Source organism: Tursiops truncatus, chromosome 2 (assembly GCF_011762595.2).
Source record: "Tursiops truncatus isolate mTurTru1 chromosome 2, mTurTru1.mat.Y, whole genome shotgun sequence".
In the NCBI taxonomy this organism is placed as follows: domain Eukaryota; kingdom Metazoa; phylum Chordata; class Mammalia; order Artiodactyla; family Delphinidae; genus Tursiops; species Tursiops truncatus.
In genome coordinates, this window is record NC_047035.1 from 25,480,429 (window position 1) to 25,507,127 (window position 26,699).

The following is a 26,699-nucleotide window of genomic DNA, read 5'->3' on the forward strand; positions in this document are numbered from 1 at the left end:
AAAGTCTAATGTTGCCTATAATTACAAACTTCAGAAGAATCTACGGTGACCTCTGTCCCTCTGTGGTGAATTAAGATCACTTGTATTCTGGTGTTTGTTTTAAAAGATCCAGTCTCCTTTCCTTTAGATATCTGCCTATCCATGGCATTGTCTTTCTTTGCCAGTTTAAAACCAGAGGTATGCTTCTTTTAAGGCTGGCTAATTTCCTTCACCATGTGCTGCTTTGTAGTTTAGCCTTTGGAGGGTAATCTTATTTTTTCTTGTTCCCAAATCTTGTTGTAACTCTGAATATGGAAAACTAGTGTAATGAACTCGGCACCTTGTTGATGTTCAATAAATATTAATCCTTTCTTTTTCCTTTGGGGGATAAAAAACCATTGCAGTCTATTAATGAACAAAGATTTAATAAGTGCTGGAAGAGAGTAGTGAGTTAATAACAGAACTGCCTTATAAAATGTACTGGAAAAGTAAGTTAAGAACTGTTACATGTTTTATGTAGAAGACTAATAATATAGATTGCAACTTGGTTCCAATGGTATTGTTGAGACTGAATGAGAAGATTATGGACCACAAGTGTAATATATCTGGGGAAAATTTTTTTATTCTAAAGTTGTCTGGAAGTTCACCTGAGTTAGTATGAACCCAAGGAAATAAAGAATTGTTAAAACTGCTAAAAAAAAAACCACAGGCAGAGTTGTCAGACCATTTAGAAAGGCAGTAAACTTAAAAAATTAATAATAATAAAGTGTCCAACTCCTAATTTTTGAGAGTTAAGAAGTCTCAGTGTGTGTATTTTTTACCCTGTTTTGCCAGCATGGAGGGATCTATTGTTCGCCTTCCTGAAGTGATTGCCCTTAAGAAGAAATACAAGGCATACTTGTATCTAGATGAAGCTCACAGCATTGGGGCTCTGGGCCCTACAGGCCGAGGTGTGGTGGATTACTTTGGCCTGGATCCTGAGGATGTGGACATTATGATGGGAACATTCACAAAGAGCTTTGGTGCTGCTGGAGGATACATCGGAGGCAAGAAGGTAAATGGGCCCCGAGAATCAAGCAGTTAAGGTTCATAAAGGTACTGGCTACTAGATTTCGATTTGGTTACTCACATTTAGCAGATAGAGTCCCAAACTTGGATGTGGAGATCCTAAATTTGCTTGTGATTTAGGCGTATAATGCCAGCACACTTCACACTTCAGCTGCCTGGTGAGTGACTCTGATAAGCTGGTTCTGTTCATTGTTGTTTTCTTATTCGTTCTAAACTACATCCTGGTCTGAGTACAGAATACCCTCTTGTATGAAAGAACACACAGTGGTGCTGCCTGTTTGCCATAGTCTTCTATTGGGTTTGAGCTGTGCTCACTATTTCAAACATAGTGGGGGATGTCAGGGGAACTGGTGGGGGATAGAAGACCAGTTTCTTCCCCTACCCTTGGATTCAGATGCATCTTGGGTGAGCATCAAGACAGGAAGAAAAAAGATTACTCTGCTAGCTCTCGTGTACTAACAAGGCATTGTATTTTCCAATTCAAAAATTACATAATGAACTCTGGGGTATTTGAGAATCAATGTAGCATGGTGGAAATGGTTCAACCATGGAGACAGAGCCCTAGGTTTGAGTATTTCCCAAACTTCATGAGACCTTGGGCAAAGTATTTAACCTTCCGATTTCCTTATCAGGAAAACAGAGATAAATGTGCCTGGCTTATAAGATTGTAGTTAAGGTTTAAAAAATAATACATGTCCATGCTATAACGTAGAAATAACCTTGAAAGCCTTATGTTCAATTAAAGAAGTCAGTCACAAAAGGCTAAAGTATTTTTTTTATATGATATATCCAGAATAGGCAAATCATAGAGACAGAAATAGGTTAGTGGTTGCCAGGGCCTCAGGAGATGGGGGAAGTGGAAAGTGACTGCTAATGGGTATGAGGTTTCTTTTTGAGGTAATGAAAATGTTCTAAAATTAGATAGTAATGAAAGTTGCACAGCTCTGTGAATATACTGAAAGCCACTAAATTATACAGTTTGAAAAAGTGAATACTATGGTATGTGAATTGTATATCAATAAAACTGTTAGTTTAAAAGACTCTCCAGTATTAGGAAAAAAAACAGTGTATGTCAAGTATTTGTACATAGTACATGATAGGTGCTTAAATGTCCTTAAATAAATGTCCTTAAATTCCTCTTTAAAATTTGGCGCTGGGAGTCGTAAAGCATGGACTTTCTCTTAATAATTCATTGTCTTTTAGAGAAACCCCATTATCAGTGGTTTTAGTCAAGTTCAATAGATATTTACTTCAATTTTTGAAAGGACCAGGCTCACTTTGGAGAATTGATTGGTTTTTGGTAAGATTTGTTGCTAAACAAAAGGATAGAAAAATAATACTCTGGGAGATCATTGAGGTACCGTGTATTTATGTTTTTTTTTGGTTTTGTACAATTTTTGGTATCTACACTGTTTTCTGGCGGCATTTTCTGTCTCCTGTTTTGGTTCTGGAACATAAGCTTCTTTGTGTGCACATTTTATATAAAGACTTAGTGAAGTTAAAAGGTATCAGAGAATAGAGATATACAACTGATTGTTTTGAAATTTTTGTGACTGACAGACAAGTTTTTTTTTTTTTATTCAGTGAGATGGCTTTAGCGTCCTTATGAAAGACCCAATGAATTTCTGTTTAACTTTTGCCACATTTATATCATTTTATAAATCTCTGTTTATCTGGAGAGGACATTTAGTGTCTTTAAAATTGATATTAGAGACCTGTCTCTTATTTGGGAATGTAAGGATGAGCTTTGCAGGCATGGGATAAGATGCAAATGATATTTTCTGTAATACTTAGAAGTAGGTTGTATCTAAACAGCAATTCAAACGCTTTCTTGTTGAATTTAGCATTGCAGAGCTGTTTATAACATTAAATGATACGTTCTCTAAGTTTAGAGGTCTTCTTTAAAGCTAGTTCTTCTTCCTTTCATGTTGTGGCACGTTTAAAAAACGAAACAGAGAATTCCCTGGCGGCCCAGTGGTCGGGACTCCTCTCTTTCACTGCTGAGGGCGCAGGTTCAATCCCTGGTCTGGGAACTAAGATCCCACAAGCTGCGCAGCACAGCCAAAAAAAAAAAAAAAAAAAACAAAGCCTAAGGATGTTGCCATGTGTCTGACCCGGTTGTTGCTGACAGTGTGCTTTGACCGTATTGGTCGATCTCGTGTCTCAGATAGATGTGCCTATTCCAGTGCTATTGAAGGGAGGAGGCTTCTGTCACCTGGGAGGAAGGCAGTGACATTGCCGGTGAATTCACGCACTGCCTCTAATGACTTGCTTCTGTGAACTCCCCAGGAGCTGATCGACTACCTGCGGACACATTCTCATAGTGCAGTGTACGCCACGTCACTGTCACCACCTGTTGTGGAGCAGATCATCACTTCTATGAAGTGCATCACGGGGCAGGACGGCACCACCCTTGGTAAGTCTTTCTTTTCTTGGAAAATTTCCTGGGCTCAGTAAACACTTAGCAACCAAAAGTACTCTTTTTCTTGAGCTCTTTTCCTAAAAGGAGGAGTCAGGTATACTAATGGGCAGCGCTGGCAGGTATGTGAGGTCTTGGTTTCTAGGGACACTTTTCAGTGTGTTTACACACACCGTGAGAACTAGCCTGGCTCGTTTCCTGTTGAATTTTCTTGTCTACAGATGGTGAGGCTTTAATCTCACTATCCTACGTATTCTCATATCTTAGGTGATAAGTCTTCAGGGTCTTTCTTTTTTTTTGCGGTACGCAGGCCCCTCACTGCTGTGGCCTCTCCCGCTGCGGAGCACAGGCTCCGGACGCGCAGGCTCAGCGGCCATGGCTCACAGGCCCAGCCGCTCCAAGGCATGTGGGATCCTCCCGGACCGGGGCACGAACCCGTGTCCCCAGCATCTGCAGGCGGACTCCCAACCACTGCGCCACCAGAGAAGCCCTTCAGGGTCTTTCTTGAATTGCATAATTTTATGTGAAGATGTAATTCACTGTGTAGCGATGTTTTGTTCCCATAGTATTTAAAAGCTGCTGTTTCCGTGAATTAGTGTCCTTGATTTAATACCTTTTAAAAGAGTTTCTAATTTAACATACAGTGTATAATAAAGGTCATCCTGAATCTATTTATTCTGTCTTTGGTGGGATTTGTAGTCCAAACTAGATTCTCTGACTAAAACATACTCAAGTGAACCAACAGTGATGTTCGCTTTCTGATATTTGACTTTTATATCACTAGAGGGCAGTGTTGACTACAGAAAAGTTATAATAAAGGGGGAGCAATTGGGTTTTTTTGTTTTGTTTTTTCACTTTGAGAAGAATCTCCATTGTGAGTGTGAGACATACATTTGCTCTTTGCTTTTTTAATACTTCTAAAATCACTTTTGCTCTAGTGAAATATTTCATGTTATCAGCCTTGAGCTCTCTACTCTTCAGCTGTATAATATTTTGTGGTAGGATTGATCTGGTTTGCATTGAAAAACAAGAAAAAAGTAGTATGTCTCATTTTCATTGATTTAAGCCTGTTTTCTTAAATCAGAATTTTCCCTTAATATTTTTTCTGATCTGTGGTACATGCATCCTTGTTGTCTCTTGGAAGTGTTGATCATTTTTAGTTTCATAAATTGATTCTTTGGGGAAGAATATAATTCATTAATGTCGTGAACACCACATGGAGCCTTGTGAGAAGCTCCCTGCTAACAAAGCTACAGTGTTATCTTCTCTCTCTCATATAAGGTATTAACTAGAAATAGTATGCTTTGACCTAAGTGTACATATATGTTCATATATGTAAATGTATGTGTATCTATGCTTATATATATATATATATATATATATATATATATATATGTACGTAGCTAGCACTTAGCTAGTTATTTGCCATAGGTGCATCAGCCTTGTTGACTCAGCACACAGATTTAGGTGACTGAAAAACGAATGGTAACAGCTCTCAAAGTTACCGTAGATAATTTCTTTGCCCTGTCCTAGAGCATGGATCCACGTGATGCGTGACCTCTGGATAAATGACCTATCTGTGCTAGATAATGAAATCTAGGCTCTACTGGTAGACAGAAAATGAAATATGGTAATTAGATATAGACTTCGGGTTAGCACTCATTTTCCAGTTTATCTGTTGCCTCTCTAACCACCCCCTAAGCTTAGTGGTGTGAAACAACAGCCATCTTATTATGCTCACAGATTCTGCGGGTCAGGAATTCGGTCAGGGCACAGCAGGGATAGCTTGTCTTTGCTCCACAGTGTCTGGGGCTTGAACTTGGAAGACCCAGGCGGCTGGGGAAGACTGATGGCTGGGGGCTGGGATCATCTGGAGGCTTCTTCACTTACACATCACTTGGGCTGGAGTGACTTGAAGGCTGGGCTCAGTTGAGGCTGTTGACCAGAGCACCTTCACGTGTCCTCTCCATGTGGCGTGGGCTCCTCACAGCATGGAGACCAGGTATCCAGATAGGAAGGACCCTGCAGAGAGCGAGCATTCCCAGAGAACCTGCTGAAACCCCATGACCTTCTGTGATCTGTTGTTAACAAGCAAGTCACCAAGGCCAGCCCAGATTGCAGGGCATGGGGAATCAGACTCCACTGCAAATGGGAGGCAAGTTAAAGAATTTGTGGCCATTTTTAAAACTTGCCACTACCAGCCTTTAGATAATATATTTTAAAATTAGTCCCTAAAACTTTTAATTAGTGTGACAGACTTGTGCTGGTTATGTTGTTTCTCTCCCAGAATAGAGGATAATAAAAATCTAACCATTTCTCATAAAGCCTGCTACCTGATCCTATTTAAATTTGGCCTGATTTCTTTTAGATTTGAGTGGGTTAAGGCAGTGCTTATTTTTATGACATTTTTTTTTTTTTTTTTTTGCGCTACGCGGGCCTCTCACTGTTGCAGCCTCTCCCGTTGCAGAGCACAGGCTCCGGACGCACAGGCTCAGTGGCCACGGCTCATGGGCCCAGCCGCTCTGCGGCATGTGGGATCTTCCAGGACCGGGGCACGAACCCGTGTCCCCTGCATTGGCGGGCAGACTCTCAACCACTGCGCCACCATGGAAGCCCTATGACATCATTTAATGCATCTTTTCATTGTCCTTGAAGAAAAAAAGGTGGAACCAGACAGTAGCCTTTTGACTATGCCTTAAGGTGACCTTTAAAAAAGAGGTATCTGCAATTAATTATCTGAGTGTGATTTTATAATAGAAGTCACCTACCTTAAGAGAAACTTAATTTCATATGTTCAGAACATTGAATTTCATTAATTCCACAAACATTGAGTATCTCACTACATGTTAGACTCTGTGAATCAGAATTCATAGGCAGTGGGCATCCAAGCAGGTCATTTGAATGAGGTGTACACTTGGGGGTTACTGGGGCTGTAGAGGGTAGTGGGCTGTTGTATTAATCCCAGAGATTACTGTACCATAGAAAAATTGAAGTTTTATTAATCATTCACCAAATATTTGAGTGCCTGCAGTGTGTAGTAGGTGCTGATTCATCAAAGAATAAAATACCCCCAAATTCCTGCCTTGCGGGGTTTCTAATAAGGGAAATAAATCATACAGTTGCTAGAAAGTGGTAAGTACTCTGGGAAAAAGCAGGAAAGGTAGGTGTTGAGGAGTTCTGGAGACACAGTTTGTAATTCTAAATAGGGTGGTCATTGAGAAGGTAAGATTTTATGGAGCGCTTGAGCGAGGTGGGAATTTAACCCTGAAAATCCAGGGCTAGAAGGCCCCGAGATGTAGGTGACTCCATGTTCAGCAATAGTATGAAGGCCACTGTGGCAGGAGCATAATAGTATAGGTAGAGTGCCCGAGGATGAGTGAGTGAGGTGAGGACAGCGGGGAGACTCTTGTCCTGCAGGGGTGTTAGGTTGATATGAGAACACAGACACACTGGTTCTCTTGCCTTGTCTAGTATCAAACTCAAATTCTTGAATAGTTTCTGTGGGCTTTTTAGTATTGGCAGGCTTGTGGCCTGTTTCAGATAGGTTAAGAATTTTACTGCCCCTTCAGATTTCATGAAAAGTACAGAATATAATATACCCATGATTATATTTTGAAGAAATTTGTCTAGAAAGAGTCAGATTTGCCTAAGACCTATACGAGTGGTTTTCCTTTCAGTGAATTTCAGTAGCACTGTGAGTTGGGAATGGGGGAAGCAAAGTGTAACCCATATATGAACAGAAGAGACTGTTACATGATAATACTGATATTGCAAATGGAAGAACTCTTTCTTTACTTTGTGGTAAATATCTCACATATGATTTCTATTTAGGAATGAGAGGGGAAAAGATCATGTAATGTTAGGGTTTGGTCCTAGATTTAATGTTGGTTTAAGGGAATATTAAAAGTAAGAAGCTGGTTTTCTTGCCATGTCCGTACTATTATTCTCTGACTTTTGTTACCAGGCATACAAATATTAAGCATTATTTGAAAAAGCTCATTTTTGACATAATATCTTCTCCTTCTTGTAAGACATAATAGTTTTATATACTGCATGTTTTAAATTTCTCTGTTGTGTAAACTTATTTCATCATAAACAGTCCTTCCTGTGGGGCCACTCCAGAAGCTTTTCTCACCAAACAGGATGCCGAGCCAATGGAATTCCCTTGCAGATGGGACTGAAGACAGCAAAGAGTCACCAGGAACTTGATTTCCTTTATTTATTTATTTTTTCCTCCTGTTTCAGTTTCAAATAATTCAAAGAATTATAGGTGGCTTTAATTATAAATTATAAATTAATTTAAATTATAGAGGCTTTAAATAAGCTGTAATTAGCACAGCATTTATTTATTTATTTATTTTTATACAACCGGTTCTTTTTAGTTATCTCTTTTATACATATTAGTGTATACATGTCAATCCCAATCTCCCAATTCATCCCACCACCCCATCACCCACCCCCACTTCCCCCCTTGGTGTCCATACGTTTGTTCTCTACATCTGTGCCTCCATTTCTGCCTTGCAAACCGGTTCATCTGTACCATTTTTCTAAATTCCACATATATGTGTTAATATACGATATTTGTTTTTTCTCTTTCTAGCTTACTTCACTCTGTATGACAGTCTCTAAGTCCATCCATGTCTCTACAAATGACCCAATTTTTGTTCCTTTTTATGGCTGAGTAATATTCCATTGTGTATATGTACCACATCTCCTTTATCCATTCATCTGTCGATGGGCATTTAAGTTGCACCCATGACCTGGCTATTGTAAATAGTGCTGCAGTGAACAGTGGGGTGCATGTGTCTTTTTGAATTATGGCTTTCTCTAGGTATATGCCCAGCAGTGGGATTGCTGGGTCATATGGTAATTCTATTTTTCGTTTTTTAAGGAACCTCCATACTGTTCTCCATAGTGGCTGTATCAATTTACATTCCCACCAACAGTGCAAGAGGGTTTTTCTTTTCTCCACACCCTCTCCAGCATTTGTTGTTTGTAGATTTTCTGATGATGCCCATTCTGACCGGTGTGAGGTGATACCTCATTGTAGTTTTGATTGCATTTCTCTTATAATTAGTGATGTTGAGCAGCTTTTCATGTGCCTCGTGGCCATCTGTATGTCTTCTTTGGAGACATGTCTATTTAGGTCTTCTGCCCATTTTTTGATTGGGTTGTTTGTTTTTTCTTAATATTGAGCTGCATGAGCGGTTTACATATTTTGGAGATTAATCCTTTGTCTGTTGATTCGTTTGCAAATATTTTCTCCTGTTCTGAAGGTTGTCTTTTCGTTTTGTTTATAGTTTCCTTTGCTGTGCAAAACCTTTTACGTTTCATTAGATCCCATTTGTTTATTTTTGTTTTTATTTCCATTAGTCTAGGAGGTGGGTCAAAAAAGATCTTGCTGTGATTTATGTCAAAGAGTGTTCTTCCCATGTTTTCCTCTAAGAGTTTTATAGTGTCTGGTATTACATTTAGGTCTCTAATCCATTTTGAATTTATTTTTGTGTATGGTGTTAGGAAGTGTTCTAATTTCATTCTTTTTACATGTAGCTGTCCAGTTTTCCCAGCACCACTTATTGAAGAGACTGTTTTTTCTCTGTATATCCTTGCCTCCTTTGTCACAGATTAGTTGACCACAGGTGTGTGGGTTTATCTCTGGGCTTTCTATCTTGTTCCATTGATCTATGTTTCTGTTTTTGTGCCAATACCATATTGTCTTGATTTTGTAGCTTTGTAGTGTAGTCTGAAATCAGGGAGTCTGATTCCTCCAGCTCCGTTTTTTTCCCTCAAGACTGCTTTGGCTATTCGGGGTCTTTTGTGTCCATACAGATTTTAAGATTTTTTGTTCTAGTTCTGTAAAAAATGCCATTGGTAATTTGATAGGGATTGCATTGCATCTGTAGATTGCTTTGGGCAGTATAGTCATTTTTACAATATTGATTCTTCCAATCCAAGAACATGGTATATCTCTCCATGTGTTTGTGTCATCTTTGATTTCCTTCATCAGTGTCTTATAGTTTTCTGAGTACAGGTCTTTTACCTCCTTAGGTAGGTTTATTCCTAGGCATTTTATTCTTTTTGTTGCAATGGTGAATAGGGTTGTTTCCTTAATTTCTCTTTCTGATCTCTTGTTGTTAGTGTATAGGAATGCGAGAGATTTCTGTGCATTAATTTTGTATCCTGCAACTTTACCAAATTTATTGATTAGCTCTAGTAGTTTACTGGTGGCATCTTTAGGATTCTCTGTGTATAATATCATGTCATCTGCAAACAGTGACAGTTTTACTTCTTTTCCAATTTGTATTCCTTTTATTTCTTTTTCTTCTCTGATTGCCATGGCTAGAACTTGCAAAACTGTTGAATAATAGTGGCAAGAGTGGGCATCCTTGTCTTGTTCCTGATCTTAGAGGAAATGCTTTCAGTTTTTCACCATTGAGAATGATGTTTACTGTGGGTTTGTCGTATGTGGCCTTTATTATGTTGAGGTAGGTTCCCTCTATGCCCACTTTCTGGAGAGTTTTTATCATAAATGGGTGTTGAATTTTGTCAAAAATTTTTTCTGCATCTATTGAGATGATCATATGGTTTTTCTCCTTCAATTTGTTTATATGGTATATCATATTGATTGATTTGTGTATATTGAAGAATCCTTGCACTCCTGAGATAAACCCCACTTGATCATGGTGTACGATCCTTTTAATATGCTGTTGGATTCTGTTTGCTACTATTTTGTTGAGGACTTTTGCATCTATGTTCATCAGTGATATTGGCCTGTAATTTTCTTTTTCTGTAGTATCTCTGTCTGGTTTTGGTATCAGGGTGTTGGTGGCCTCATAGAATGAGTTTGGGAGTGTTCCTTCCTTTGCAGTTTTTTGGAACAGTTTGAGAAGCGTGGGTGTTAGCTCTTCTCTAAATGTTTGATAGAATTCACCTGTAAAGCCATGTGGTCCTGGACTTTTGTTTGTTGGAAGATTTTTGATCACAGTTTCAATTTCATTACTTGTGATTGGTCTGTTCATATTTTCTGTTTCTTCCTGGTTCAGTCTTGGAAGGTTATACGTATCTTTCTAAGAATTTGTCCATTTCTTCCAGGTTGTCCATTTTATTGGCATAGAGTTGCTTGTAGTGGTCTCTTAATGATGCTTTCTGTTTCTGCAGTGTCCATTGTAATTTCTCCTTTTTCATTTCCAATTTTATTGATTTGAGTCCTCTCCCTCTTTTTCTTGATGAGTCTGGCTAAAGGTTTATCAGTTTTGTTTATCTTCTCAAAGAACCAGCTTTTCGTTTTATTGATGTTTGCTACTGTTTTCTTTGTTTCTATTTCATTTATTTCTGCTCTGATCTTTATGATTTCTTTCCCTCTACTAACTTTGGGTTTTGTTTGTTCTTCTTTCTCTATTTCTTCTAGGTGTAAGGTTAGATTGTTTATCTGAGATTTTTCTGGTTTCTTGAGGTAGGATTGTATAGCTATAAACTTTTCTTAGAATTGCTTTTGCTGCATCCCATAGGTTTTGGATTGTCGTGTTTTCGTTGCCACTTCTCTCTAGTTATTTTTTGATTTCCTCTTTGATTTCTTCAGTGATCTCTTGGTTATTTAATAATGTATTGTTTAGCCTCCATGTGTTTGTGTTTTTTATGTTTTTTTCCCTGTAATTAATTTCTAATCTCATAGCGTTGTCAGAAAAGATGTTTGATATGATTTCAATTTTCTTAAATTTACCGAGGCTTGATTTGTGACTCAAGATGTGATCTATCCTGGAGAATGTTCCGTGCGCACTTGAGAAGAAAGTGTAATCTGCTATTTTTGGATGGAATGTCCTATTAATATCAATTAAATCTGTCTGGCCTATTGTGTTATTTAAAGTTTGTGTTTCCTTATTAATTTTCTGTCTGGATGATCTGTCCACTAGAGTAAGTGAGGTGTTAAAGTCCCCCACTATTATTGTGTTTTCATTGATTTCCTCTTTTATAGCTGTTAGCATTTGCCTTATGTATTGAGGTGCTTCTGTGTTTGCTCATACATATTTATAATTGTAAAATCTTCTTCTTGGATTGATCCCTTGATCATTATATAGTGTCCTTCCTTGTCTCTTGTAACAGTCTTTTTTTTAAAGTCTATTTTATCTGATACGAGTATTGCTACTCCAGCTTCTTTTGATTTCCATTTGCATCCCCTCACTTTCAGTCTGTAGGTGTCCCTAGGTCTGAAGTGGGTCTCTTGTAGACAGCATACATTTGGGTCTTGTTTTTGTATCCATTCAGCAAGCCTGTGTGTTTTGGTTGGAGCATTTAATCCATTCACATTTAAGGTAATTATCGACATGTATGTTCCTATTACCATTTTCTTAATTGTTATGGGTTTGTGTTTGTAGGTCTTCTTCTCTTGTGTTTTCCACTTAGAGAAATTCATTTAGCATTTGTTGCAGAGCTGGTTTGGTGGTGCTGAATTCTTTCAGCTTTTGCTTGTCTGTAAAGCTTTTGATTTCTCTGTTGAATCTGAATGAGATACTTGCCGGGTAATGTAACCTTGGTTGTAGGTTCTTCCCTTTCATCACTTTAAATATTTCATGTCATTCCCTTCTGGCTTGTAGAGTTTCTGCTGAGAAATCAGCTGTTAACCTTATGGGAGCTCCCTTGTATGTTATTTGTCATTTTACCCTTGCTGCTTTCAGTAATTTTTCTTTGTCTTTAATTTTTGTTAAGTTGATTACTGTGTGTCTCAGTGTGTTTCTCCTTGGGTTTATCCTGCCTGGGACTCTCTGTGCTTCCTGGACTTGGGTGGCTATTTCCTTTCCCGTGTTAGGGAAGTTTTTGACTATAATCTCTTCAGATATATTCTCGGGTCCTTTCTCTCTCTCTCCTCCTCCTAAAACCCCTGTAATGCAAATGTTGTTGCCTTTAATGTTGTCCCAGAGGTCTCTTAGGCTGTCTTCATTCTTTTCATTCTTTTTTCTTTTTTTTTTTGCGGTACACGGGCCTCTCACTGTTGTGGCCTCTCCCGTTGCGGAGCACAGGCTCTGGACGCGCAGGCTCAGCAGCCATGGCTCATGGGCCCAGCCACTCCGCGGCATGTGGGATCTTCCTGGACCAGGGCACGAGCCCATGTCCCCTGCATCGGCAGGCAGACTCTCAACCACTGCGCCACTAGGGAAGCCCTCATTCTTTTTTCTTTATTCTGTTCCGGGGCAGTGAATTCCACCATTCTGTCTTCCAGGTCACTTATCTGTTCTTCTGCCTCAGTTATTCTGCTATTGATTCCTTCTAGTGTAATTTTCATTTCAGTTATTGTATTGTTTATCTCTGTTTGTTTGTTCTTTTATTTTTCTAGGTATTTGTTCTTTAATTCTTCTAGGTCTTTGTTAAATATATCTTGCATCTTCTCGATCTTTGCCTCCATTCTTTTTCCAAGGTCCTGGATCATCTTCACTATCATTATTCTGAATTCTTTTTCTGGAATGTTGCCTATCTCCACTTCATTTAGGTGTTTTTCTGGGGTTTTATCTTGTTCCTTCATCTGGTACATAGTCCTCTGCCTTTTCATTTTGTCTGTCTTTCTATGAATGTAGTTTTGGTTCTTTGGGCTACAGAATTGTAGTTCTGCTTGCTTCTGCTGTCTGCCCTCTGGTGGATGAGGCTATCCAAGAGCCTTGTGCAAGCTTCCTGATGGGAGGGACTGGTGGCGGGTAGAGCTGGGTGTTGCTCTGGGGAGGGCAGAGCTCAGTAAAACTTGAATCCGCTTGTCTGTTGACAGGTGGCGCTGGGTTCCCTCCCTGTTGGTTGTTTGGCCTGAGGCAACCCAGCACTGGAGCCTACCCGGCTCTTTGGTGGGGCTGGTGGCGGACTCTAGGAGGGCTCACGCCAAGGAGTACTTCCCAGAACTTCTGCTGCCAGTGTCCTTGTCCCCGTGGTGAGCCACAGCCACCCCCCGCCTCTGCAGGAGACCTTCCAACACTAGTAGGTAGGTCTGGTTCAGTCTCCAGACCTACCTATGGGGTCACTGCTCCTTTCCCTGGGTCCCGATGTGCACACTACTTTGTGTGTGCCCTCCAAGAGTAGAGTCTCTGTTTTCCCCAGTCCTGTTGATGTGCTGCAGTCAGATCCCTCTAGCCTTCAAAATCTGATTCTCTAGGAATTCCTCCTCCTGTTGCCAGACCCCAGGTTGGGAAGCGTGATGTGGGGCTCAGAACCTTCACTCCAGTGGGTGGACTTATGTGGTATAAGTGTTCTCCAGTTTGTGAGTCACCAACCCAGCAGTTACAGGATTTGATTTTATTGTGATTGCATCCCTCCTTCCGTCTCATTGTGGCTTCTCCTTTGTCTTTGGATGTGGGGTATCTTTTTTGTTGAGTTCTAGTGTCTTCCTGTCAGCGATTGTTCAGCAGTTAGTTGTGATTCCTGTGCTTTCGCAAGAGGGAGTGAGCACACGTCCTTCTAGTCCACCATCTTGAGCAGCACAGTATTTTTTGGTTTGCTTTTTTCCCTGGGCCAGTTGCACTACCATCTATGGGTTCTAATCTCATTACCACACCCTTACCCCTTTGAGACTCAGATTCACTTTTCTGAACATACAGTGTTTGAAAGGTATGTGTGTGTGTGTGTGTGTGTGTGTGTGTGTGTGTGTGTGTGTGTGTGTGTTTTAAGATCATGAATTTTTATATCTTCTCTAAGCTACTCTGTTATTGGAGCTGTTAGCATTTTATATATGATCATAAATTTGAGGCACAATTTCATTTTTGAGACTGATTTAGGAACTTAAGGAGCTCATATATTACATCTACAAAAGTATTTATTTTCTTCTTTCTTGGCCCAATATGGACCCTTGTGGATATGTAGTGCACGTCTCTTGTTGCTGTACAACGATCATCTTTCCTGTCTTTTATTTTTAAATGTATATATTATTTCATTTTTTGAAACTTCCTGCAACTTCTGGAAACAAATGGACATTGTAGGGAAAAACAGGAGCATTCTAATCTTCCTTGGTGTTCTTGCTTTTCCCTGTTGGCTTTAAGGAACTGGGGGCTGGGGAAGAGAACTAAAAATTATGAAAAAAAAGTCACAATAATTTCAAATGTTTGTCCCTAAATTCTGTGATGTAGACCTGTAGTCATATGGCAGAGTTGATGTTTCTCATCATAATTTTTTTTAATATTTATTTTATTTACTTATTTATTTATATTTTTGGCTGTGTCGGGTCTTAGTTGTGGCATGCGGGATCTTTCATTGTGGCTCGTGGGCTCTTTGTTGCGGCACGAGGGCTTCTCTCTAGTTGTGGCACGTGGGCTCCAGAGCGCATGGGCTCTGTAGTTTGTGCCGTGCACACTCCCTAGTTGTGGCATGTGGGCTTAGTTGCCCCGAGGCATGTGGGATCTTAGTTCCCCAACCAGGGATTGAACCCACATCCCCTTCATTGGAAGGTGGATTCTTTACCACTGGACCACCATGGAAGCCCCTCATCATAATGTTTTTAAATCTTTTTCTTATCCGTAAAACAACACAAGCTTACATAAAAGTTGGAAGTACAGCCCCCAAAAAACCTTTTTTCCTGAACCAGTTGAGAGTTAGTTGCTGATCTGAAGCCCCATCATCCCAAATGCTTTAGTGTGTACTTCCTACAGAACTATAATACAACCGACCACAGCAAGAAATTTACACTAATATGTTATTTAATTAACTAATATGAACATGTTATTAATTATTTCAGTAACTGATAATGATACATTATTACTGTCTGTTCCTCAGACTAGCATCCTGAGGCTGTGGATGTGGTTTAGAGTCACCTTTTGTACTTAGTTGTCACGTCTCTTTACTCTTCTTCAGTCACAGTTCCTCGGTCTTTCTTTGACTTCTGTGACGTTGACACTTTTAACAATTACAGGCCAGTTATTATACAGAATATCCCTCAATTTGGGTTCATCTAGTGTTTCCTCGTGGTTAAGATTCAGCCTACGTATCTTTAACAGGAACAGCACAGAAATTATGCTGCTTTTTCTCATTGTATCCTCTCTTCATCTTCTCAACTAAATATGTAACTGTCTTCAGGTTATGTAGGCCTGAAATCGTAGCCACATTTCCCCATGTCTAAGTCAAAATCTGTTGATTCTGCCTGTCACTTCTGCTTATTCCCACTGCCATATGACTGTTTCAGGCCCTGACTCCCTGTTCCTTAAACAGTTGCACCACTCATAACTGCATTTTCCTTGCTCCAGTCTTTCCTGTACCACTTATTAATCTTCCTAACATACAGCTTCTGTTGGTGTCTGCCTAAAGATGCCGAAATATAGAATAACAGTCTTTAGTAACTCCTAGTTGCCTACAGAATAAAGTTCAATTCTTTATATGATGTTTGAGATCCTCTATATTTTGACTTTAGCTTAACCATCTTTTCCTGTACCCTCATTTAAACCAATTTGGTGCTTCTGACAGAATGCTCATCCTCCTGTCACCGAAATTCTGTTCATTCTTCACAGCAAAGTGAAATGCTGTCTTTTATGACACCTTTGTGCTGATTCATTTTTTCCTTCCAAAAGCCATGTTTCACAACTTTATATCTCACATTTATAATTTTGTCTCACAGAGCCAGTGCTTAATGTTTGAACACAATGTTTTCTTCAAAGTGTGTAAGTCAATCAATAGACTTATATGATAGATGTTACAATTGTTGTCCCAGTCCTAAAATACTGAACATATAATGAAATCTCTAAGCCTTTTCATTGCAATTCTCTAAGCCTTTTCATGCAATTTTTTAAATGTAAATAAGATTTTTTTATTTAAAAAATCTTTAACTTCTTAAACAATTTTTAAAGGTTACTTTCCATTTACACTTATTACTAAATGTTGGCTATATTCCCTGTGTTGTACCCTACATTCTTCAGCCTATCTTACACCCAATAGTTTGTGCCTCCCACCCCTCACCCCTCTATTGCCCCCCCTCATTGTAATTTTGACTATATATCTCAAGTATTTTATGTTACTGAATTTTGATTTTTTTCTCTTTAACATGTCGCTAATTGGCTAATAATAGCATAATTCCAGTGAGTATATGAAGTTTATTATTGCCACATTCAGCATGTCTAATAATTTTTGGGTTTGTCCTGAATGAATTAAGTTTGAGTCCTGTGTATCTTATTAGTATTCATACTTTATTTTTTCTCTTCAGAGTCAGTAGATACCGTCTTAAGTTTATAAACAACACATTTTGAAATTACGAAATAGTCTTTAGGGAACTCCTTGGCAGTCCAGTGGTTAGGACTCGGTGCTTTCACTTCTGTGACCTGGGTTCAGTCCCTGGTTGGGGAGCTAAGATTCTGCAAGCCACGCAGCACAGCCAAAAAAAAGAAAAAAGAAAGAAATAGTCTTTAAATTTATAAAGATAACTAGCCACTAGAAGAATTTTAAAATAGTAGTATTACAAAAAGTGGTGGTGATTAGTGGAGGAAACATGGAAAGTAGGAGTACAGATGCCTTATCTAAGCACCATCCAGGGTTGACGGAAGAGGCAGCAGAGGTGTAAGTTTATTATTCAGCATTTTGGTACTAGCCACGAAGAGAGCCAGAAACAGAGCCTGGAACTTCTTGCTGGGAGTGGGAATGGAGGTGGCTGGGTGGAGGAGGGCAACTTCTTTTTTTTTTTTTTAATAATTTTCTGTACTATTAGAATTTTATTTTACCAGATTGAATGTGTTACTTTTATATTTAAAACTTTTTTTGTTTTAGACTCCAGAGTACATTAATAACTTACATGAAAGTAAATCCTGCCTAAGATAAGTTTGAAAGTAAGCCTTAAACATACACACAAATAGTCTGTGGTTGATTATTGATAAATGTTTTCATCTTTTTTGTGGGAAGACTTGTTATTCTTCGGTGATGAGAGTGTAGAGCCTTCAGAAAAGCTGCAGCATGCAGGGGCAGTTGAGATCCTTTCCCTACCCTACTTTGTAAGCACTCCTTTCTTCTTTCTCCCAATCTTTTCCACATTTCCCCTCCAATTCCTATCCTTTTCTCAAAGAAGAGAGGGCCATGTGACTACAGTGATGGGTAGATACTGAGAGCCGTCTTGCCTAGGAACCACCTAAGAGCTGTCTTACCTAAGATAACAGTGGTTAGGAATTGTGTTTGTACCTTGAGTAGACATACTGAGTTAGAACAGGCTGGTGAGTAGAAAAAAATGAGACCTAGGAAATTCTGACAAATTACACAAGACATTTGAAATTCTAGATTTTACTTCACACGTCACTAATCCACGTCCAGTAATAGAAATTTAGCTGTAAGATCTATTTATGAATCAAGGCAAAATGTCTGACCAAAGGAACTAAAATTGCGCTTTTCCATTTTCCAGAGTTGTGTTTTGATGTATTTTATTTCTGTCCAAAGATGTAGTTAATAACAAGCACAGCACCTAGCTTAGTGTCTGAAATCTAGTAGCCTTTTGATAAATTTGGTGAATGAATGAACACACACATGATCGAGAAATATTAGAAAATGGATGGGTTCTTAAAGTACGTTGCTTGTATACTTGAATGTTAAGCCAGAATGGCCAAATTGTGGAACAAAATAAACTAGATAGGTACATTTTACTAGATAAATTTTAATATGATGACAGAAATAACTTTCTTTGTAGAAAACTGCACTTTTTGTACTTCTTAGTATTGAAGGGAACTGAGAGCTCATTCAGGTGGCTGTTGGCATAGGAGGAAGAAAAAGAATACCTTGGGCAGATAGAGGTTTAATTAAAATTCGGTTTGGCTCATTTGAATTAATTCCTATAATAGACTTGTTAATAAGGTGTTAAATGATCACCTTGAGAATCCCAAGAACTGTCAAAAGCTAATTAGAACTGAGAAGCTTTTTTTGTAAATTTCTATTCAGATTCTCTGCCCATCCTTTTTTTAAAACTTTTTTTTTTTTTTAAAAGCATTCCAGGATCCCCATGCTGAGGGGGCAGAACCCTTAAAGAAAACAGTCTTGAGAGAGGGTGGCGGTGGGAGTGGTCATAAAGAGAATTTCCTGCTTCTGGAGAGGGGGTGCTGACATCCGCTCGTTACCTTTGGCAGGCAGGCTTTTCATTTGGTTGAACCTGGGTACCCTTCTTTCCAATCCCTATGCTTTCTGAGCCTAGGAATATTTGGGTTCCACTTTTTTCTTTATTATTATGTATCTGCTTTTATGTAATTTGTTTATTTCACTATTAGAGATTCATCTAAGTAAAAATCAAGTTTTCTAGAGAACACAGTTTAATTCTTAGCCACAGTACAGTTTAGCAGTATATCTAATGCTGGAGAGTAGATTAGATCCCTCCTTTCTTGTAACTTACAGCCTAGAGCACTGTTGAGAAATATTTAATTCTTCATTTATCAAACATTTCTCAAGCACTCGCTCTGTATCCTGTGGTGGGTATGCTGTTAAGGGGTACAGAGTTGAACAATACATGATCCTTGCCTTTGAAAATGCGTATAGTCTAGTGGTAGGGGTAAGATTCCAGAAAGGACTGGTTTCAGAGCCACAAATAAATTCTTCTTTGTTTCAGCTTCCCCTTTTCTTGTTTTCCCTCCTTCCTTCTCCTCCTCCCTCACCCCCACCCCCAAAAAACCCCCTTAAACTTCCTTAAATCCAGCTAATTATTTGAAGCAAATTCAGATCTTATTGATTTTATGTTTCTTACTAATTTTTCTATCTAAATGGATTTTTCCTATGGAATATATATCACTTTAGTAAATTACCAGCAATCAAAGAAAAAGATTTTCTTTCTGTAAAGTAGCCTCTTTATTACCTAGCAAAAAGGGCTTTTTAACGAATGGCTAAAGCCTTCTGAAATCAGCAAGCAGTATAACCACTTTACAGGTAGAGAAAATTGAGCTCACACACAAGATAAGTTTTCTCAATATTTTGTCTTCAAGTAGAATGTGGCTTTTCTGAACTCCATCCACTTCATAATCTATTTTTAATTTTCTGATTTCTTGTCTGCGAATTTTCAAAAAAACAGCTGAGTTTAGTTGTGAGTAATCGCCCCTACAAATGAAAGCCTACCTCTTTCCTCTCCATGGATCAGTAACCCCTTTAACCTCCCTCTCTGCTTCAGAAATCTATCCTGAATACTCAAGAGCTTTTGTAGCACGGTCTGTCTATTACTTCTTCCACTCCCATTTATTTCTTCCAAATCCAAGTGCTAATAAAAATTTCTTGCCACAAGAGTGGTCTCTCCTTTTGCGTCTTGTTTCAGAGTTTGTTTTAAGCTGGCTGTTAAGATGCCCACAGGCAGCAGGCTGGAAGCTAACCTTTGAACAAATGTAGACTTGTTCATTTAGTAGAATGTTGTTATTAATGCACAACATAAATAAGGAGTTTGAGGATGTTCCCCTTGGACAGGAAAGGAGCCCCAAAGTCGATGCCCCTCATATTGGAGAAGATGTGGTAAGATGATATAAGGGAACTAAACTCTTAATTAAACTACTGTGAATCACATTATTATTATTTTTTTAAGATTGAAGTGGGTGAACTACCTTAGTTTTATTTCATAATAAAATTAATTTTAAAGATTTTTTTCCATGATTTGATTTGTTCATTTACTGTTTGGGTGAGATGAATGACCATTTCTTCTCATCACTTATAATTTGTCAACTTTATAGCCCAGTCTCTGTTTTGTTTGTTGAAGAGGAATAACTTTCTCAATCTTTTCTTTTTTAATATGTATTTTATTTATTTATTTGGTTGTGCCGGGTCTTAGTTGCAGCAGACGGGCTCCTTAGTTGCAGCTTATGGGCTCCTTAGTTGTGGCATGTATGTGGGATCTAGTTCCCTGACCAGGGATCGAACCCGGGCTCCAGGCATTGGGAGCACAGAGTCTTAACCATTGTGCCACCAGGGAAGTCCCTTTCTCAATATTAACACAGTTGGAATTGCTTTTTTCCCCCAAAATTATTTTTTTATTTGTCTTTTCTTTTATTTAATTTTGGCTGCACTGTGCAGCATGTGGGGTCTTAGTTCCCTGACCAGGGATCAAACCTGTGACCCCTGCGGTGGAAGCACAGAGTCTTAACCTCTGGACCGCCAGGGAAGTCCCTCCCCCAGAATTATTATGATTATTATTATTATTTTTTTTTTTTTTGCATTACGTGGGCCTCTCACTGTTGTGGCCTCTCCCGTTGCAGAGCACAGGCTCTGGACACGCAGGCTCAGCGGCCATGGCTCACAGGCCCAACCGCTCTGCAGCATGTGGGATCTTCCCAGACCGCGGCACGAACCCGTGTCCCCTGCATCGGCAGGCGGACTCTCAACCACTGTGCCACCAGGGAAGCCCCCCCAGAATTATTTTTGAGGACTTTATCTAGGAGACTTGATCCTAGATTTTCATCAACTTTATTGCAGTTTATTGCCATAGGAATACTTAATATGTATAAATAAGTGACAAGCTAGATGGACTCTTCTCAGTTAAGAACCCGATATCCTCCTTAAGGCTTTCCTTAAGATTTGAGAGCTTTTTGAAGAGCATTTGATTTTTTTTTTTTTTTTTTTTTTTTGCGGTACGCGGGCCTCTCACTGCTGTGGCCTCTCCCGTTGCGGAGCACAGACTCCGGACGCGCAGGCCCAGTGGCCACGGCTCACGGGCTCAGCTGCTCCGCGGCATGTGGGATCTTCCCGGACCGGGGCACGAACCCGTGTCCCCTGCATCGGCAGGCGGACTCTCAACCACTGCGCCACCAGGGAAGCCCTGATTTTTTTTTTTTAATTGTCACCTGTGGTTTAGAAAAAATAAATTATCTAAATACTTGTATCTGCCTGCTATCTACGTTGACGTAGATACGTGGAATGAGTTTCAGAAGGATCTCATTAAGGTGTACTCTTTTAAGCCCCTGTTCTCAAACTTTGTCCATGGACCACCTGCGTCAAAGTTACTTTTAGTATGGTGGCTCCTAACCTTGGTCACACACAGGAAAGCTTAAAAATTAGTAATAATGCCAATGTCACGCCCCTTTGCAGACCCACGACTATCTGGGGGTGAGGCTCCTGCAGGATGTTATTTAAAAGCACCCCAGATGATTCTAATGTGCAGCCAGGGTTGAGCACCACAGTTATGGAGCTTGTTAAAAATGAGGATTCGAGTCTGTTTCACCAGACCATGAGTCTTGGTGGACAAAGGCCTTAGACTATGCATTTTAAATAAAATCTCAATTAATAATGCAAACTAACTTTTAAGAGGTTTGAGGATTCTCTCTCTCTTTTTCTTGAGCTCGTTTACATCAATGAGAACCAAAAGCCACTCTACTGATTGGTGGTAATTGGGGAAAAGAAAGGAAATTGGAAGACAAGATATTTGATCTGTTTCTTTTAAAAGAAAAATAAGGGAAATATTGGCCTGTGGAACAGGAGTTTGGTGGTGATGTTAAGTTGCCAATTTTCATTGTTTTTGGAAATCTAAATGCATTGATGCTTCCTTCTAAAGAGCTGGTGGTCCTTCCTGAATGAATCAGTGGCATAGGTGAAGTTAGAACAAATTAGGAGAGGGAAAAGAGACAACTAAGGATTCAGAGACCTATGTTCAGGCCTCTTAAGGATGGTTGGAATTATTTTTTTTTTAATGCTACTTGTATTTTTTATAGCCTATTAATTCAGATTCTCAAATTTTGTACGTAACCTACAAAAGGCCTTGCTCACTATATACTCTTTTTTTAAATGTTCAATACTAATCAGTTTTGTGAAATTCTTACTTATTGCCTTGCCTTCTGCCTCTGAAACTAGTTTAATTCCAAGCCTCGCCTTCACCAGTGATTGCTGTATCTGCTAACCCTCTTCATCTGTCCGTGGGTGCTTGACCACAGTACGCATATTTCCTCATCCCTTCCTTTCTGTCTAAAAGTAGCTTGTAATATGTTCCAGTACCAAAGGAGGACAGTAGGACAGTCTGGACAAATTAAGCCTTTCTGTCCTAATTGTGAGCTGGCACCCTTTAAAACTCAGTTCCTTAATTTTTCAGAGGTACTTGGCCTCTTTTCTTCCTTTTGTTTAGGGCCCTGTTTCTGGCTCTGCATTAGCAACCATTTTTAAAAATTCTTGATTATATTGAATCAACAACTTAAAGCCTTGGCCCCTGCTGCTTGTTGCACATCCTGTGGCAGTCCTCAGGAAATCCTAGTTTGGGGCATTAAAACTAATTAAAGGATTAAACTACTACTAGGGAGAGGGTGATAAACAAGTGCTTGTGACAGGAATTCACTGTGCAGTGCTTGGTGTTAAGGAGCTGCTCTAGCTGTTGAGGAGAGAAATAGCAGTAGTAATCATGGGAGAGTAGATTCAAATACTTGTATGCATTCTTGTAGGGAGATAAAGAACCAAAGGGCTGCTTTAGAACAGTATCCCTAGGGTAGGGAGGGGCGGGCTGTCTCCTTTGATGTTCATTAACTTAACAATTGCCCAAGCTGAGCACTTTGATATTTGTTGACAGTCTAGCAAAACAGGGGCTGCGTCTAGAAGATGGTAAACCTAGTTCCCACTCATTTTGCTTCAGTGTTCCAAAGTTACTGAACTCTTGCTTCCTGAAAGTCCCTTATAAATATCCCTTTTACAAGACTGTTCACTGAAGCAGAAAGGTACATTTATTTTCCTCTGTTCCCTGGAACTCTTAAGAGCCTAACGGGAAGATTGTCTAGTGCCATTTAATTGGGACTTAAGTGTTATTAAAGTCAGTCTGCCCTGCCTTTTAGCTAATATTTCTTTTACTTTTGTTTTAGGTAACATTTTAATTTTTATATTTTATTTATTTAATAAATTTATTTATTTTTACTTTTGGCTGCATTGGGTCTTCGTTACTGCGCACGGGCTTTCTCTAGTTGCGGCTAGCAGGGGCTACTCTGTTGCAGTGGGCGGGCTTCTCATTGTGGTGGCTTCTCTTGTTGCGGAGCATGGGCTCTAGGTGTGCAGGCTTCAGTAGTTGTGTCACGTGGGCTCAGTAGTTGTGGCTTGCAGGCTCTAGAGCACAGGCTCAGTAGTTGTGGCGCACGGGCTTAGTTGCTCTGCGGCATGTGGGATCTTCCCGGACCAGGGCTCAAACCCGTATCCCTTGCATTGGCAGGTGGATTCTTTTTTTTTTTTTTCTTTTTTTTTTTTGCGGTACGCGGGCCTCTCACTGTTGTGTGGCCTTTCTCGTTGCGGAGCACAGGCTCCGGGCGCACAGGCTCAGCGGCCATGGCTCACGGGCCCAGCCGCTCCGCAGCATGTGGGATCTTCCCGGACCAGGGCACGAACCCATATCCCCTGCATCGGCAGGTGGACTCTCAACCACTGTACCACCAGGGAAGCCCCGGCAGGTGGATTCTTAACCACTGCACCACCAGGGAAGTCCCAAGGTAACATTTTTAAATAGGATACTTTATTCTTCTTTGTCTGAGGTCATGTGAAAAACATGAATAGATAAATTCAAGTTCCAGCATAGTGTGGTTTTAAAAATAGCTTCATTGATTTTTTTTTTACATCCTATGCTCTATTCTCTCTTCCACCACTACTTCCTTCTCCAGTCCCTTTTGGTATTTTAAGATATTTTTAGATATAATGATGTTAATTTTCATCTACATCTCTGCAGGTGTTCATGTAGAAGTTAAAGAACTAAGGATGACCATAAAGGTCAGTTGATTTGTGTGTTTGCTGGCATTCTTTTGTCTCTCTTGCTCCTTCCAGGAGGCCATGAGTTGCTGCTCTTCATGATGCATCCTGACTGGATACTTGTGACAAGTACATAATTTAATGATCTAGAAAGTGCTGTGGTGAGAGTTGAGAGCGTTGTCTGCTGCTTTGCCCCCTCACTTTAGAGCTGTTCAAAGAGAGTGACTACTGATGATTTAGAAAGATGAATGAAGAAGAGACTGATTCTTTAACGAAGAAAACTTTAGGACCTAGTTAAGGATTAATCCCTCTTCTGCCCAACTCACAAACTACGGTATCATCTAAATGTGAAAAAAATATATATCATGAAGTAGAAGTTCCTTCATGGTTTAACCTTGTTAATTATCAATATATTTCTGTTGGCATGAAAATCAACTTCAGTATCTATACATTTGTAAGATTCATAAAATAAGCAAAAAGTATCAAAATTTTAACAAGTACCAAATATTTGCTGCTACTTGTAGAAAAGGTTTTTCCCCCTATTGTTACCTTTACTTATTCAGTTTTTTTAAACAAATATTTTGTTTATTTTAATGAAGCTGGTACAGACAGTGTCCATTTAAAACCCATATCCCAGGCCAAAAAGTACCAAAAAGAGCAGTGTTCTGTTGTATACACTTCTGCATGAATAACTTTAACTGCTAATGAAAAGTAGAACTTTTCTGGGATCTTCAAGCAAGGTTTTTTTTTTGTTTTCTTTTTTTTTTTTATAATTTTTTATTTATTTAGTTTATTTTTGGCTGCACTGGGTCTTTGTTGCTGTGCACGGGCTTTCTCTAGTTGCGGCGAGCAGGGGCTACTCTTCGTTGCGGTGCGCGGGCTTCCCATTGCAGTGGCTTCTCTTGTTGCAGAGCACGGGCTCTAGGCGGGCGGGCTTCAGTAGTTGTGGCACACGGGCTCAGTAGTTGTGGCTCGCAGGCTCTAGAGCGTAGGCTCAGTAGTTGTGGTGCTCGGGCTTAGTTGCTCCACGGCATGTGGGATATTCTCTGACGAGGGCTCGAACTCATGTCCCCTGCATTGGCAGGCGGATTCTTAACCACTGCACCAGCAGGGAAGCCCCTCAAGCAAGGTTTTTCTTTCATCTTAAAATGCTTTCTCTGCAGTGAAGCCATCTTTGGAGTTAGTCATTATTCTCACCACCTCTGTCATCTTTACTCCAACCTGATATTCCTGTTCTTTTGGTCCAGACCCTCAGATTTTAAAAGTAGCTTTAAGTTAAGGAAAGGGCATTTTTCCACAGTTCAATTCTCTGAAAAACTTCCATCTCCCACTGAAAGTCACAGTCCAGGAGTGAAGCAACCACATGCTAGAACTTCAGGGCCAATTGGAAAGTCATTATGAACACTCGCATTAGTCGCTGTTATTTATCACAAGCGTGCAAATGCACAGTCCTGGAAAAGGCGGCCTCTCTGTGCACACATGTAATTTTTGAAAAGGAGAGGGCAATATGAAGGGGGCTGAGGTTTGATCACCAAAAATCAGCACAGTGAAAACAAACAGTAATGAATAATGGGCACTAGAATTCAAATTACCAGATGTTTTAAAAAAATGGGGTGCCAGTTTTCAATTCTGTTTTGAACGCTACATTACAAAAGAACTTTTTTTTTTTTTTTTGCGGTACGCGGGCCTCTCACTGTCGTGGTCTCTCCCGTTGCGGAGCGGAAGCTCCGGACGCGCAGGCTCAGCAGCCGCGGCTCATGGGCCCAGCCGCTCTGCGGCACGCGGGATCCTCCCAGACTGGGGCACGAACCCGTGTCCCCTGCATCGGCAGGCGGACTCTCAACCACTGCGCCACCAGGGAAGCCCAGAACTAATTTTAAAAATAAAAAAAGGATTGAGGGAGAAGAATAAAAAAATCTAAACCATTGAATGCCCCCATTTGTTTCTGATAAACTTCAATCACATCTTCTTCCTCCATTCCCAGTTCTTTTGGAGTGTGAGTGTCAGCAATTCTCTGACCTTCAAAGAGAAACCTGAGTGAATTCATGGGAACTCCCTGTCTTTGACAGTATGATTCTTTGAGTTTCTTGTGATGCGTCATCATTTTCACCTTGAAGTGAATCTCACTGCTATCCTGTCTGATGACTTTGAGTTTAGTGTTCTCTCCTTCCTTCTTATCCCCCAAGTCCTCAGTTGAAGGTTTTGCCTCCTGGTCAGACATGGTGACAGTGGCTTCCCCCAGGGTCTCCACCCAGCCGTCGCCTCAGGTAGGCAGAACCTTGCTCTAGGATTTACAAATCCATCTCTTTCCCACAACACAACACTATGGCTGCAGGGACTTCTGCTATGCCTCCTACTTGTTCAGTTTTTAATTATTTAGGAAGCCTGCCTGCTCTTGTGGGGATGTATAGAGAGCATGGCTACAAGATTTTTTATTCTAAGGTATTTGCTGCTATATGTGATTTTGAGTAATGTCTCCCATTCAGTTTTTCCTGAACAACACCCCGTCAGTGACAGGGTGCTCTGTTCCCGGGTCCTAGAGAGCTGTTTGTTTTTGCAGTTGATAAAGGATAAAAGAAGTACTTGGTCATTTTTATATTTGATGTGGTGAGTGGTTCTTATCTCTTCTTTATAACCAAAACCA

The 26,699-nt window shown here is 39.9% G+C and overlaps 2 protein-coding genes across 7 annotated transcripts in view; one reads left to right on the forward strand and one right to left on the reverse strand.

Moving 5' to 3' along the window:
• The window catches only part of SPTLC2 (serine palmitoyltransferase long chain base subunit 2), a 111,291-nt gene that overhangs the window by 46,622 nt on the left and 37,970 nt on the right, over window positions 1-26,699 (forward strand). For 4 of the 6 annotated variants that reach the window (XM_019920154.3, XM_073800176.1, XM_033850778.2 and 1 more), the window contains 2 exons: window positions 814-1,033; window positions 3,337-3,463. In XM_019920154.3, coding sequence (XP_019775713.1) covers window positions 814-1,033; window positions 3,337-3,463 — 347 coding nt within the window. Of the gene's footprint in view, window positions 1-813; window positions 1,034-3,336; window positions 3,464-3,776; window positions 4,138-24,035; window positions 24,077-26,699 lie in introns of those variants that run through there. The other 2 variants (XM_073800177.1, XM_019920153.3) reach the window with 2 other exon arrangements.
• On the reverse strand, window positions 25,821-26,276 carry LOC101327363 (small ubiquitin-related modifier 1-like). Its single transcript, XM_033852540.2, has one exon. It carries the CDS (start codon window positions 26,274-26,276, stop codon window positions 25,932-25,934), a length of 345 nt encoding a protein of 114 aa, XP_033708431.2. The 3' UTR covers window positions 25,821-25,931.

What these genes read in the sequence shown, in the direction of transcription:
- LOC101327363 (XM_033852540.2), bottom strand. Translation starts at nt 26,276, where the DNA reads ATGTCTGACCAGGAGGCAAAACCTTCAACTGAGGACTTGGGGGATAAG.